The sequence below is a fragment of the Ictalurus furcatus genome, chromosome 21 (genome assembly GCF_023375685.1).
Source record: "Ictalurus furcatus strain D&B chromosome 21, Billie_1.0, whole genome shotgun sequence".
In the NCBI taxonomy this organism is placed as follows: domain Eukaryota; kingdom Metazoa; phylum Chordata; class Actinopteri; order Siluriformes; family Ictaluridae; genus Ictalurus; species Ictalurus furcatus.
The window spans coordinates 5886210-5901868 of NC_071275.1; the positions used below are offsets into that span (position 1 = coordinate 5886210).

Sequence of the window (15659 nt, forward strand, 5' to 3'; positions counted from 1 at the left end):
ACAGAACTGAAAACAGGGGAGAACCGTACGACACACAGGAAATCTTGTGATAGACTAGCAATCACTTTGACAGGTAATCATGTGGTATCAAAGCTCTGAGCTCATGTTTCTGCAAGTGTGAAAAACAGATTATTTTTTTTCTTTCTTTTTAGCACCTGGGAGCATTTGACCGAATATAGCATTGAACCTCCAGCAACACACGTGGGCTATATGGAAAAAAACAATGGAGAAAAATGGTTTAGATCATCCAGTGTTTGAAGATATATATTAAAAAAACATCTATTAGGATTTTTTTAATCTAATCTGATGGAGTCAAGCTGCAACTTAACCACAGAGGTGGAGTCATTTCCTGGTGCATAAGTTGGGGAAAAAAAAAAATCACAGCTAATGTTTAGAACTCTGGTGGTCACATCTCGTTAGCCTCTCTGATTGAATTAGCTTGGTGTAATGGGTTAAGTCATTTCCAGATGCCATCCTGAACACGACGTGTCAGACATGATCATTTTCAGAAATAGCACCCTCGAACTTTCCAATCAGTGATGCCCCTTCAACCCTTTCATACCCTTCATGTGCATTATCACTGCTGTAGTGGCACAATTAGGTCTGAAGACCCGAAGTGTCAAGCTCATTAGGCTGTTTTGGAAGCCTGCGTTTGCGAGCTGGAGGCTGTCTGGCAGTTGTTTCACAATCTGGCATGCAAGTTAGCTGCAGAAATGGTCCCTCCCCTTAGTGTGCACTTAGCAGCAGGAATGATGAAGAGAGTCGCAATGAGAGATGTAGAAACATGGTAGAGCTTAGTAGATGGCATTATGAAAAGGATTTTGTGCTTAATATTTATAGTGGATGCATAATACTTTAACAGCTATGCCTGTAAATAAAAAGGCGGACTATATTCCTGTGCACGGTGCATGAAATCTGAGCATTCATTGATTGCATCATTGCACTCTGGACTATACTGTATGCGCACATATGTATGCATGAAAGTGACTAAGAGGGAGGGTGAATGAGCCGGTTAGAGATATATTTGAGTGTATAAGTTATGCAGGGACACCTAGTGGAGTAAGGGAGTACAGAGCTTGATGCTTGATCAGTCAAGTACCTTTAAACCACATTTTCCATTCCATTGCATAAACCTATAAGCCTGTTTCCAAAGAGCCCAGTGTTTGACATGCAGTTGGGTAGGGCTGGACCATCTGGTCACAACTATCATATTGCAATTAAATTATTATTATAATGTACATGCATTGTAAAATATTATTTAAAAAAAAAAAAAAGCTCAAGAGCACATCATAAATAGATAGATAGATAGAAACTGCAGGGAAATTGCAGCATTACAGTAATGGTAAAAAGACAAACATTCACATATAGCCATAAATACAGTAAGACAGCACAGTGCAAAGCACACAAAATGTGATCAATAGAATTGTTTTATTATTATTATTATTGTTGTTATTATTATTATTAATAGTTTTAAAAATCTAAGGCGATCCATGGAGTCTGGCAAAAAAAATATATATATAAAAAATGTTTGTTGTTATTTTCTGTTTTATTTTATGTAGAAAGTTAGTAAAGATCGAAACAAATAGTTTAGAGAGATACAGATGTTCATGTAGGTTCATGTTAATTTATAGTTAAGCTTTCAAATAATTTGGAGGTGATTTATATCTTATATTTTCCTAAAACATAAAAAAAAAGCCTTAAACTGACTGTCCATAAGTGTGGACACTGTGCAAGAAAGGGTTAATACTGCTCCTCGCTTGAGCCGATATCACGCGAGACAAATGCATGTAAGTTCATGGTTGGAATCGCTTGTGACTGTTCTGTTGCCAATTAATTCAGAAAGCTTCCCTTCTTGCACTAGCATTAGAGCATTCTGTGCATGTGTTTTGTGGGCACCAACCAGATGCTATACTACTACATATTTTCTTTACCTGGCCTCCATTGACCTAAATGGTGTTTCTACCTAATTTAGCATAGAAATGTCAAAGGTCGCAACCCTGTCTGTATTTCTCACAGTTACAGTGCCTCTACCATGTCCCAGTAAGTGTGTAAAGACACACTGACCCAGTTTCTGTAAGTGACAGGCCCTTTCCACCTCTGATGCTCGTCTAATGGTCACAGTGACAACTTGCCAGATGGACTCAGTTTGATATCCAGCAAAGCCCTTGACCTGGCACTAACACCACTATCACATGCCATTCAGCATGATAATCCCTTGGCAGCCATGCTACCACGCTTGACGTGACACTTCATTAGCCGTTAGACTTCACATTCTGCTTATTACGTGGATGGCAATTGTTAGCTATATAAACAGTACTTATGAAAGCTGAGCAGAGGGCTATTGTAGCTCAGTTCACTCTTTACAACTGTAGTGAGTAGAAAAACATCTCTGAATTCACAACACATCGAATCATGAGGCAGATGAACTACAACAGCAGGAGACCACATTGGATTCCACTCCTGTCTGCCAAGAACAGGTTTCTGAGACTACAGAGGGCACAGACCCACCCAAACTGGACAGTTGATGATTGGGAAAATGCCACCACATCTGATAAATCTCCATTTCTGCAGATGGTAGAGTCAGAATTTGGCACCAGCAGCATGAATCTGTTGACCTGCTTTGTGTCAATAGTTCTAACTGGTGGTGGTGGTGTAATGGTGTGGGGAATGTATTCTTACAACACATTGGATCACTTGAGCATCAATTTGTGTATTGTCGCTGATTTTATATATTTTTTTTTCCAGAAATATTGAGAAGTCCCCTGTAAGTTTTATGTTAGAAGAAAATGATTTTAGTACCATTCTGCTTTTACTAAGATTTTAAATGCATCATTTTGACCAGAACAGAACAAAAGGCTTCGGTAGAGAGTTTCCTTTCTCCGCATTTCAATAGTGACAAAGTGCTTCACGTCTTGGTTTTCGGTGTAAAGTGCGGTGGATTGCCTCCTAGTGCCAAAAGTTAATGATGGCTTTATTATCTTAGCTTGCTCTCCTGCCTCTCTACACAAGAACTGAACTTGCTTCTGCTAAGTGCTTGCATTGCACAAGTTACATTATAGTCTCAATGTCAGTGGGCTTAATTGATGGTACTCTTCTCTTTCCATCTAAATACATTTGAGTGAAATATAATGTATAAAACACGTATTGTTCTGCGATTCAGGTTTGAAAGTTTAGAAGAGCTTGAGACTACTATTCAGCTTACACAAGAACATAAGACACAGATTATCTTAAAGGAGCGGTCTGGAATTTTTAGAGCTCACTGCTGACTGTTTTATGATTACAATTCAAACACTCACAAGCCTTCTTCTCTCTCCAAATGATCTCATCCGTTTAGTTGAAACCATGCAGTTGACTATGAGGAAAAGAGACAGAGCAAAACTTATTTAGCTGTTTCACTGGGAGCGAAGCTCTTTTCCGGGTCAGAAAAATGTAATGCTGAAATGGAAAATATGATCACTTGATACATAGAATGGTGATATTATAAATCACAGTTTACTAAGGTATACTTTACACCTAAATATCTAGAAACCAAAAATTTCAAACAGCACCTTTATTGTTTGATTTACCAAGCTTACAAAGAGCTTTTTTTTTTTTTAAATTGTCAGTATCGGTTTTGTATATCAGTTTATCCTTATAGATCTGATATCAGCACAATATTAAAAAACGAAATAATTGAATCGGTGTATCTATTATACAACTGGAACATATCCAAAAGCATTCATTATTCCTGGCTCATGTTCCAAAATCTATGACCCAGACATCATTTTGGCTAACAGCCTTAGACTATTGGACATTATTTTTCAGCTCTTTATTATAAGAGACAGCCTATTTGCAATATTCATTCTCCATTTGAAGGATCAGGTGCTTACATCTCTAGGCTCCAAGGTTGAGTATTCCGTCTATTAGAATACTAAAACTCACTCTATCCACTGTCTACACGACTATTTTTCTCCTCATAATTGATTTATTCTTTCTTCCTTTTTTGTTTTCTGCAGATGTAACAATGAGAATGAGTGGTACCAGATTCATGAGAACATCATCCGCAAGTCCAGCACCAAATACACTGCACCCAGCACCAACTATGGTATGTTATCCATAGTCTATGGAGAGATATGAAATGTCAAATCGTGATTATAATAATCCTAGTGTTATGTTTAATCACTGATTAGTCTCCCAGTTTAGTGTCTCTATGTTTATTCTCTCATTCCCGTTCAGACCCAAAAGCATTACTGGGAGTCATACAGCCCAGTAAAAATGAGTGTTTTCCTGTATTTAACACCCCAAATTCAAAACTGATGAACTGATGAGTTGAATCAGGTGTGTTAAATGAGGTTGAATGCAAAAATCTGCAGCATTGCGGGATTATAGGACTGGAATCTGATATCCTTATGTTAGGGCTCTGACAATCCAAGCCAACTGTCATGTGTTGATGGCTGAACATCGTCCGCAAATGGCATACTATGCACTATTTTCAGATTCACAGATTCAAGCATTCAACCGTGCTGTGCAAATTGCTGTGGTATAAAAAGTCTAAAAGGAAAGAAACACTTTGGGACATGCTGTTATAAGAAAATAATTAAGTTTGAGGTGGTAACAGTAACTCCATTTCATGTCAGGCCGCATTACACCATCCCTTTTTTGATTCGTTTCCTTTAAAGACCTCGTGAAGTGCCTTGAAACATGCAGCATTATTTGATGTATTGGCGTAATTTCCACTGAAACGGGAAGTCAGGGCGGGTCATATCGAGTGGCTCGTCCTGCTTTTTAAATAGCCAATAGCCTTTAGCTTACCTCACAGCCAGGAAACTTACAACTGTTAGGGGCGGGACACTTCAGATTCTACAGAACATCTGATTTGACAGGAAATCTGACGAGAAGACAAAGTGAAGAATGATATCATCGGTGGTATAGAGAGATTGTACATCTTGGATGCCTATATCTTTTAAATGTGAATTTTGTCAATGTTTTAGAGTATACTAGCTTAACCTTAAGGCTAATATATTCATTCTAAAAGTCCCAAAACTTCTGTTTTAATTTCATCAAGATTTTAAAAGCACACCCCATGGAGTTTTAATCCGTACTTAACAGTAGACGTCTGTCTACAGAATATGAGCTGTATTTTGAAATGAGACACTCTTAGAGACTGGAAGACGAATCCCGATTTTCCTCTTACAAATTAACCTTTCGCTACAGACAGTTATCTAAACCATGAACATTTACTCCTGTACTCTGCCTAAAATGGCAAGTGTGTGTGGGAGTAGAGGTTTTAGAAGTGTTTCAGAGATCTAGAGAATGGCATTGACCATATTTCACTAGTATGTCATCATCCTCAACCACAACCTCTCGAAGAATGTAAAATGGTTCAAAGCTGAAAAAGGTGCTTTGATGACTCTGTGTTTCTCTTCCTCGGGTAGTGAGTCAAGAGAGTAAAGTGTTCAGAATCAAAAGTGACAAAATATTTGATTACCTCCTTAAACATATACCTGAGGTGCTGTCATTTTACAGAAATGTAGCTCTGTGATTTCCTCTGAAATATCTAATACTACTATGATAATACTCTGAGGATGTAGTGACAAGTAATAATAATAATAAAAAAAAAAACACAGGCTAAAGCAAGTGCAACAAAGCTTTCCAAGATACCATGACGCTCTGGAGCTCACAGTGAGTTCGTTTCACATACTTACAATCAAAGTTAATGGTACTGGCTAGCTAGCTAACTAGCAAAGCATTTAGCAGCCAAAACAAAGAGTGTAACAAATAACACCTGAAACCTCATACAAACTATACCTTGCATAAGGCTCAAATTGCAGTTTAAAAGAGAAATAGTGGAAATAGTCGACTATAAAGTTGTTAAAAAGGTCAAACCTGTAGAGGAAGTGTAAGTTTGATAACTAATAGACAAATGCCTTAATAGCTGAAGTTCCTTTGTTTAAATGAGCATGCTTGTGTCAGAAGAAGTAAATGGTTTAGAGTTCATTAATCCCACTGATATGTCATTAGATTTCCCTAATGAAAAGACTGCTGCCGTACAGAATAATCTACTTCATATAAAAGCATATAATTAAACTATTTCATTTTATGAGGTTGAGTACAGCTTCTATAATGTTTATGAAATTGGCAATTGCACAAGTCCTGTTTAATTTGTACTTAAACGTCAAAGCACTTAAACTCCCTTCTCAGCCTAGCACACTTGTTTCATACATAAATGTGCAATGTTTTTCATGCAGGACTCAGTCTGAAATCCATGCGGACTATTTAAACTAGTAGGGAAAATGTATTTGCTACTCAGAAAACAAAAAATTAGATATGTATTCTGGTGTTTTGCCAAAATCGAACATTCAGCAGAACTTGTAGTAGTCAATTAATCACTGAAATAATGGTTCAGATAGAAAAACTTAGGTTTGTCAAATGGCTAGCCTAATGTACATCAGCAAGCAGTCCTAGCTAGTAGAGGTGTAAAAATACACAAAATTCAAATCCGATACAATATGATATGGTGGTGCATAATATAATAAAAGTACATTAAGTACTGCGGTACATGCGGTGCTCTCACCGCTGTGACCTGGGATCGACTTCCGGTCAGGGAACCGACCCCAGCCACTGGAGGGTTGCACGAGCCAGTGCACTCTCAGTGCCCATCCCAAGCCCAGAAAATGGGAAAATTGGTTGCGTCAGGAAAGGCATTGTAAAACTTGTGCCAGAATCAAATATGTGGACAGGAAGCACAGGAGAAGCCAAAAGAGGTGAAAAAGAATTGACAGTGTTTTTGTGTGATTCGTTTAGACCCTTAGCAGCATAAAATGAAATAAAAACTGTGCATTAGAATTTAACAAAATTAAACATTGCTAAGTGTTGACTAGTGTGACTCTTAGCCATCCTGCTTACTGCTGAGCGAAGCCACTGCTGCTTTTCCCAAGCTAATATCTCAGTAAGCTAGTATGCTAGTATATACTCATACTGAAAAAACCCTGATTTGAGAAAAAGAGAAAGCTATTTTTTTTTTTAGAGGAGGGAGTGTGGGCTTGATTAAGTTGAAGTATTTTATTATACTTTATACAGTCTGTTGAGTATATTGTTTATTAAGATGATGTTTCAAACTGAGAGCCTAGCTAGCTAGCAAAATGATTGAGCTATTTTAACTAAAGACTACACACAAGTCACTAAAACATTTATACAGCACGTCCACATAAAATTTATTACTCAAACACTTAAAGTGGGTAAAGCTACAGATGACCATCACAATTTTATTATATTTACAGTTTCCATTACATCCACAAGACAAGCATTCATTTTACACTGAGGAGAAGAAGCACCAGTCTGACAGCTAGGTGGCTTGACATTTCTGTGTATAAATACACAGCTTTGACATAATCTACATCTAATGGTACATCCACTTTTACACCTCAAACAGGCGTAGGAGTTGATTAGCAATATTTAGTCGTCTTTGGAATGTCCATTCAGGTTATTAACCTCACTTTACACATGTTTTGTTTGAAAAATGATCTCATTGTTATATTGTTTCTGACTTTATTGCCAGATAATTCAGTCAACTCGCAACAGAACGTCCAATTCAATTTTAGCCATGCTAGATTTTCTGTTTGAGCTATCCCTTTAAGGCAAGCAGTTACTCTTCGTTAAATGTTTAATAGGATTCTCCAGATTGCCGTATATCTGCTCACTACCACACTATCTTGCTTTAAAATAAATAAATAAATGTGCCAAATGTGCCACAAAAATATCCTCTCATTAAAAAAGCTAAACCCGATGAATACGAATGAGTGCAAAATTACCAATACGTTCAGCTGGGGATCACTCGTTTCCAAAAGTGCATATTTTCTAATTATTCAGTGCTCTCATATAGCTGGTCCTAAGGCCCTGTGGAGTGAAACCAAACTCTGTGTCTCAGCACAATGTGTTATTGAGCAACCACTAACTCATCATTCTCTGGGAACTATGCGAAATGCGTAAAAGTTTTACAGCTGTGCAGTTTGATTACCCTAAGCTTTTGGTGTTTTTAAAGACTGAAAGCAGCCCTCAGTTGGATGATGGACTGAAGCTAGGGTTTGTAAATGAATCATGCCCTCTTTAGCTCCCTTTGGAGATTTAGCTCCAGTCTCATTTTCACGTTTGGTGTGTTTGACAGATACATTGTGTTTTAATCTAACACCCTGAATATTTAGCACTCAGTAGTTGGCACACTAGCATGTAGTTATTCTGAATATTCTGTGGCTCATGACCAGCAGTGACATTTCACTAAAACCTAGCTTATACACCTACAGTGACATGGAAACTTATAACATAACGAATATACAAATTTATAGCTAATATAAGTGGACAGTTCCTGTGTAGATAATATGTAGTATTATCAGAATTAGTTATGAATCCATATGATTTTGGTGGGTAACACAAATATTGCACATGAAGGGGAAAAAAAATTGTGTCAAAATCCTGGGAGATGGATGTAAGAGCAGACAGTCTTTAATGATAAAACAACTAAAAAAAAAAAACCAACCAAAGACAGAAAAAGAACCAAAAACTAAAACAAAGTAATAGACTACGGCAAGACAGGGCAAGACAAAGGAAGAGAAATTCAACTTTCAAATTTGAATTTCTCTTCCTTTGAGAAGAGAATGGAATTTTTTTGAAAGTTTCAATTTTTCAAATGGAAACTTTCAACTTTCAAATGAAAACAAAAATTACTCTATTCTACAACAGTGCATACACATCAACAGAACAGTAACCAGTAATACAACAACAATGCTTGGCAACTAATTAAGGGACTACAAAACAGGTGTGCACAAACACAGGAAATGGGCCAAGACAACAAAAGAAGAAATTCCAAAATTGTGAGTGGGGGTGCCCTCTGGTGGTCTGGGGGAATTGTTCATTTGTGAACGTGACGGCGCCTCCATAAAGATGTGACTCCTGAAGTGGCCAAACTTATGAGGGCCCGAACACCTGGGCAGAGCGACATCCCTACCAGTGCCAGAGAGGGGAGCTATGACCATGGCAAGGCCAGAGAGGGGAGCGACGACCACAATGAGGCCAGAGGGGGGAGAGACAAACACGGCGAAGCCAGAGGGAGGATCGAGGACCACGGCAAGGCCAGAGGGGGGACCAATGACCGTGGCGAGGCCAGAGGGGGAGCAACAACCGCGGAAAAGCAAGGAGGTGGAGCGATGTCCCTAGCCAAGCAGAGAAGTGGAGGGAGAAGGATTAGGGGCTGATGTCATCAGCTGGGTAGGGAGGCTGACCAACTTTCTCTGTAGGGCATGAAGGGAGGGTGACTATGAGACCCCCAATCTGGGCTTGTGCCCCTTCCCCAACCATTTTTCAAAGAACAACATTGCAGTGATGTTATTAAATTTGCTCGCCAGTAAGCATACAACATAATGCTTGGTAACTGAGGATGGAAGACACAGAGCTTAAATAGGGTAACTAATTTTAGGCGAACACAAAAGAGGTGTGCACAAACACAGGAAGTGGGGCAGACAACAAAGGATGAAATAAAAAAATGTGAGTGAGGGTGCCCTCTGGTGGTCTTAGGGGAATTGTCCATGATTTCTCCATAATGAACCTGTTGCCAAGTTTCATTTATCATAAAATAATATTGAAATAGCCCATAGTACCTACGACTCAACATTTTCACAATATATAGTGACCACTTTGTTCCACACTGTAAAGTGCACCTCATAAAAAGTGGTACCATAGACCTGCAGATGCCTCCTACTTCCTTGTTTTCCCTTAGGCTAGTTTGCAACAAAGAAATTGCTGTGCAATTTTAGAAGACTCTCTTGAGCAGCTGAAATGTTTTGAAGCATCTGAACTGCCATGCTCTTATGTGTGATCACTGTTCCTGTTTCTTCTTCTGCTGAAGCCTCTCATCTCAGTATGCTCTTTGGATCTATGATATCAGACTTTCCACAGCACCATAGAAACTGTGGTTAACCTCTTCCATCTATTTCTCTCTTTCTCTGTACTCGAGCAGGTCTGATCATCTCTCTGCAGTTGCTCAGGGGAGAGACGGAACAGATCCGTAGGGAGAATCCTATGATCTTCAACCGCGGCGTCGCCATCACACGCAAACTCGGCTTTCCTGATGTCATCATGCCAGGTGAGACCTCTGATTGGTGTGTCTGATAGGCTGAGATTTTAAGCCTAAGAGGTCTGTGCATACTTTTGGGCTTTTTTGATATCTAAGTTTAACATTAAAAAAAACCCCAACTATTACAAATAGATATGTGACTAGGTCTTTGTGACTCTTCTGGTGCAACAGAAACACATTCACCCTATCATCAGGACATTGTGATTAATCCCAACATTTCCATAGCTATCTGTGGGCAAGAGTCCGATAGAAACTTGGTCATGCTCTCAGGGAGGGAAGGATGGCGTACCCTCTCTGCCCTGTCAAACACAGAGACACTAGCCAATCATGGGCGTCTTTGATCATGTGTATGCAGAAGTGGGCGGATAGCTCTTTCCTCAGAGTGTGTTATACTGCCCCATGATGCAGCATCAGCAGCAGTTTGAAAATATGTTGTTGGCTGACTTCACATGTCTTGGAGGGAGTACAGGCTAGCCTTAACCCTCCCTGGATTGGAAGCTGGTGTGTGATAGGGCAATTTCTGAGAATTACATGAAAGTGGTGCCTAATTAAAGACTACAATGCATAAGACAGAGTGTTCAACTTTTATGCAGTTTCACTTGACCTTATTGTATTCCTAATATTATTATTTATGATTACTTAATGATAAAATGATAGTAAACAATGAATGCTAAATACAGTTGCTTGGTGCCACTCATTTTTAAGTTAAAAGTACAGTATAGTCAGCAATTTTGGTGGAATTTAGCTGAAGAATCTGAAACTCAAAATTCAAATAACTAGAGCCTTCCATGCTGTGTTCCCTCAAATGCCATGCCCCTGAATGCTAGTGCAAGAGGTGCATTGCAGGCAAATAGGGATATGTTCTTGACCTGATTGGTTGATGTTGGTGGTTCTCGTGATTTGTTTGTTTTTTGTCTATAAATGCTGAGGCACCCAAGATATTGTGTTTTTTCCTTTGAGCAGTTATTTTATTACCAGCTATCACAATGTCAGGAGAACATCTCTGAATGTGTTTACAAGACATATTCTGTCTTAAAAATTGCTGACGTCACCTTTAAGTACATTTTGAACAATGCAGTGAAAATGAGTCCATTTTCAGCTGTTACATCTGTTGTCAGATTATGTAAATTAGAAATATGCTAATGAAACAGACCACAAATAATACAAGCTTATCACTGTCATTATAACAAAAACCACAGCATATAATAGAAAAAAAAAAAGTGCACTGTATTTAAGGGAAAATAGAAGAGAGGATGATTATTCTGGGATGTGCTCTCTATTCTAGACCCAGTGGTTAAATGAGATGGACCACATTAAAAAGTGCAATCTCTGTGACTCAGCAGCAAGCCCAGGGGGAAGGCACCTACGCTATTATTAAGTCTAACTTTATTTATACCAGTGTGTGTACTTCAGGATCTCTGACTCACGTCATTTGGAGTCGCAACACACACACACTCACACACACATTACTTCCTTCCTGTGCTGATTGGTCCAAGGCACTCGTTTCCCAAATGTGGGGTCTGTTCCCTTCAAATGGATGTGGATTGATGGGATATGTGTTTCTCTCAATCTATATTCCAGTCCGCGCCGTCAATTATGCATGCCCATCTACTCAAAATTCTCAATTTGAGCCAGCTAAAGAACTGGCTTTATATTCCTCATCTTTAGCATCTGAAATACGGCATTTATAATCACAGCCAAGGCTGTGTTTAAATGCAGCATTTTGAAATGTCAATAAGTCAGTAAGACCTGGAGAGTCCTTAGAGCCATGTGGTATTTATGTGTGCATTTCTAATAGGGGCTTGAAATGAATTGAACTGGAATGCCTAGAAGAACCCTATATATCATGGTAATTGTAAGATTTTTGTTTTGTGAGATTGAAATTAGCAGAAATATACATTATATGGCCAAACGTTCGTGAACACCTGACCATCACACCCAGATGTTGGCCTTCCCCCAGCACTGTTGCCACCACGCTTGAAGCACACGATTGTCTAGAATGTCTAAGAATTCTCTAGCATTAAAAATTCTCTGTTACTGGAACTAAGAGGCCCCAACCTGTTCCAGCATGACAATGCCCCTGTGCACAAAGCGAGCTTCATAAAGACATGGTTTACCAAGTTTGGAGTGGAAGATCTCGAGTGGTCTGCACAGAACTCTCAACCACACTAAACACCTTTGGGATGAATTGGGACACAGACTGTGTGCCAGGCCTCCTGCTCTGACATCCGTGCCTGACCTCACTAATTCTTTTGTGGCTGAATGGGCAAATCCCCATAAACACCCTCCAAAATCTAGTGGAAAGCCTTTCCAGAAGAGTGAGGGTTATTATAACTGCAAAGGTGGACTACATCTATAATGCACTGTTCAAAAAGCACATATTGGTGTGATTGTTCAGGTGTCCACATACTTTTGACAATATAGTGTTCCATGTGGTCCCAAGTTATGATTCTGTTCTGACTGGGAGCAACTCATGGCAAACAATATTAAAATACACAGTAAGCCTGCCATTAGAGTGAAGCTTTTATAATCAGCCAATTAATTTGACATAATGGCCTTTCAGTATTTGTGTTTACATCGTCTGACTCAAGGAAGATAGCAAACTGTAGTAATTAATGAGGAAAACTACCGTTAAAAGCAGAAGAGCAATGCAGCAGTCTGAATAATTAGCCAGGATTAGGGCTGGATCGGTATGGAGAATAATTCGATATCAGTGTTTTCAGCATAGCTTAATTTTACTAGTGTTGTAGCATACATGCCAATAGATATACAGATGGGTGACACATTAAAGGAAAAAACAACATAAAGTGCCTTAGTAAGGTGTTGGGCTGCCAGAACAGCTTCAATACATCATACACTCTATCTCTATAGGTCTATGGAACTGTACTGCAGCAATGAACACTATTCTTTCAAAATATAATGCTATTGTTTCAAAAGATATTGTATATATGTTTTGATGATGGTGCTGGAGAATGCTGTCTAAACCTTGCTACGAAATCGTCCATAGGTGTTCAATGGGGTTAGGATCTGGTGACTGTAAAAGCCATAGCATTTGATTTATATCATTTTCTTCCTCATCAAACCATTCAATTCATTCATCCTGTACGAGACCACACCCATCAAGGTTTGAAATGTATCACCAAAGGCAATCAGTCAAAAGAACATTGTATTGATTTGCACGGAACCCAAACCATATCAGCAAAATGCCCCAATGCAGCACATCAGAGCCGACATCTAGACTGTTGACAGAAGACACACTGTTGGGGTCAATAGGATTTTCAATGATTTTACCTATATATTGTTGAAAATATTTTGAATATACATTTAAAATACACAATGGAATATAATCTGTTTTATCTGGAGAGATCAACATTTTAATTGTGCTAATATAAAAGTCTTACCATTTGTGTTTATAATATATTTACAACTGAGTCTCCTAATCTTACATAGCTAGCTATTGTTTGCAGAGGAAATTTGCTAGCTAGCTTAGTCCAAGGTCTGTCGAATTGGATTCACAATATATTTACGCCTGAGTGCTGCAAGTTAATGTAACATAGCTAGCTTATTGTTTGGAGAGAAAATTTGCTAGCTAGCTATCTTATTCCAAAATTTATCAATCTACGTTCACAATATATTTACAATTGAATCTCCAATACAAATGTGATCTACCATAGTTAGCTAGCTTAATTAATGATATATTGTGTAATACTGGACAATACATACACAATCTAACGTCTCATACTGTATCTCATTGAAATAAAGCTTTTAACCCCCATGAAACACCACAACACTTAGATTGATGTTTTGTTGCAGGAAAACACTTACTGATTTACTGATCTTTATGGATTTGCCCCCCCCCCCCCCCCTTTTCTTAAATCATATTTGTGTGTTTTTCTCCTTTCACATTGCCAATTCTACACTCTCGGTGCCCTTTAAGAAATGAAGATAGATGATTGTAAGTGTGACACACAAGCCTGAGTTTGTCTCTGCTGCTTGCTTAATCTTAATTTATTAACGGTAGTGCACTTTTCATATCTAATGTTTACGTGATGTCTTCTTAACTCTGTTCTCATATCTAACCCTGACTCTGTTTGCTGTTAGAGCTTGAAAAAGTTGACTTTAATGATCTGGAAGCAGTTGATCAATTGAAACCAGCCTGGAGTTTTTCATGTCTGTTGAATAAATCGCATGGGTTGACTATTTACTCTTTCCAAACCAGAACTAATATAAAAGCAAATTGGGAGCATTTCAGAGGTGTTATATAATAAATAAAACCGAGTAGGGGATGCCATTAGAGGAAATCTACAATGGGAATGGAATTCCTGAAGTCGATTACTTTCCAATAACAGCACACCCTGAAGTGTTTTAATCCTCTTTTACCAAAACAACTTGCCAATATTTTTATTTTTTTATTTATTAAAGCAGGTCATACATTTTATCCACTTACAGTTACATTTAGTTGTGGAATGCCTGTGGAACCTCTGTGTCTGTGAAACACTGTAATCACTTACATCATGGCAGCTTTAAACAGTTGGCCCCTTAAAAGCCTAGCTTTTTTTTTTCCCTCTTGAAGATGACAAGATAAAAATGCAGCTTATCATGCTAATGGGAAACCACAAAGCCTCTCATCCTGAAGACGTCTTGAATCTTAATGTTACAGCTTTAAATCTGACTGTTATGAAGCACTGACACTGGATACTCCTCCTATAGTGTTAAATATTCTTGTGAACAATAACGAACAAAGACTGGGACTACGTAACATAAAGACAAACTAGACAAGCATGAAATGTACATGGCATGGATATGACAACAAACAACTATGCTACTCACAGCTAGACCCTAGACAAAGAGTGCTATACAAACGTTACTTAAGTACTAGTACTCATTGTGCATCAATATGATTCAGGTGCACATGATCATGTGACTTGATGCGTGACGTGAACATGTGGTGTACAGTGGCCCCAGGATTTGGAAGGTTACTTTAAAAATGTATTCCGTTACAGTTACAAATTACTTCATAAAAAATGTAATCAGTACCGTAATCCAGGTATCATAATATGAAATAATGTAATCTGATTATTTTTGGATTATTTTAAGGTCACATATGTAAATAAAGGCAAGAGAAAAGCAGAATGATCTAAAATGCTTTTATTTAGAGCTTAAAAACAAGTTCAGTGTTTGGATTTGTTTTAATAAAATAAATTAATTTGTGAGTCACAATGGGCAAGACAGAACCAGAACTATAATCATGCAGACATATTGTGTTATGTCAAAAGAAGGGCTTCAGACAAAAAAAAAAAAAATCTATTAAGGAGCCTTTGGCACCTATAAGGAAAAAAAAAAAAACAGGTGCCAAATGGCATAGTGTGAACTCATGTTTAAAATTTTTAAAACACTTACTTTCAGTCATCCTGTCATGTGTATACATCTGGCCTGCTTTTTCAGCGTCAGCATTTTCATGCAAGTTCACTTAAAGTGGGAACTGAACGTCTTTTCCAACTTGAGAACTATATTCAGTCACAAAGAATTGTTCTTTACACAGAATCTGAATCAG

The 15659-nt window shown here is 38.3% G+C and overlaps 1 protein-coding gene across 5 annotated transcripts in view; it reads left to right on the forward strand.

Annotated features, from left to right (window-relative positions):
• dock3 (dedicator of cytokinesis 3) overlaps positions 1-15659 on the forward strand; it is a 235807-nt gene that overhangs the window by 168795 nt on the left and 51353 nt on the right. For all 5 annotated transcript variants that reach the window (XM_053652788.1, XM_053652791.1, XM_053652790.1 and 2 more), the window contains 2 exons: positions 3996-4084; positions 9989-10114. In XM_053652788.1, coding sequence (XP_053508763.1) covers positions 3996-4084; positions 9989-10114 — 215 coding nt within the window. The remainder of the gene's footprint in view (positions 1-3995; positions 4085-9988; positions 10115-15659) is intronic.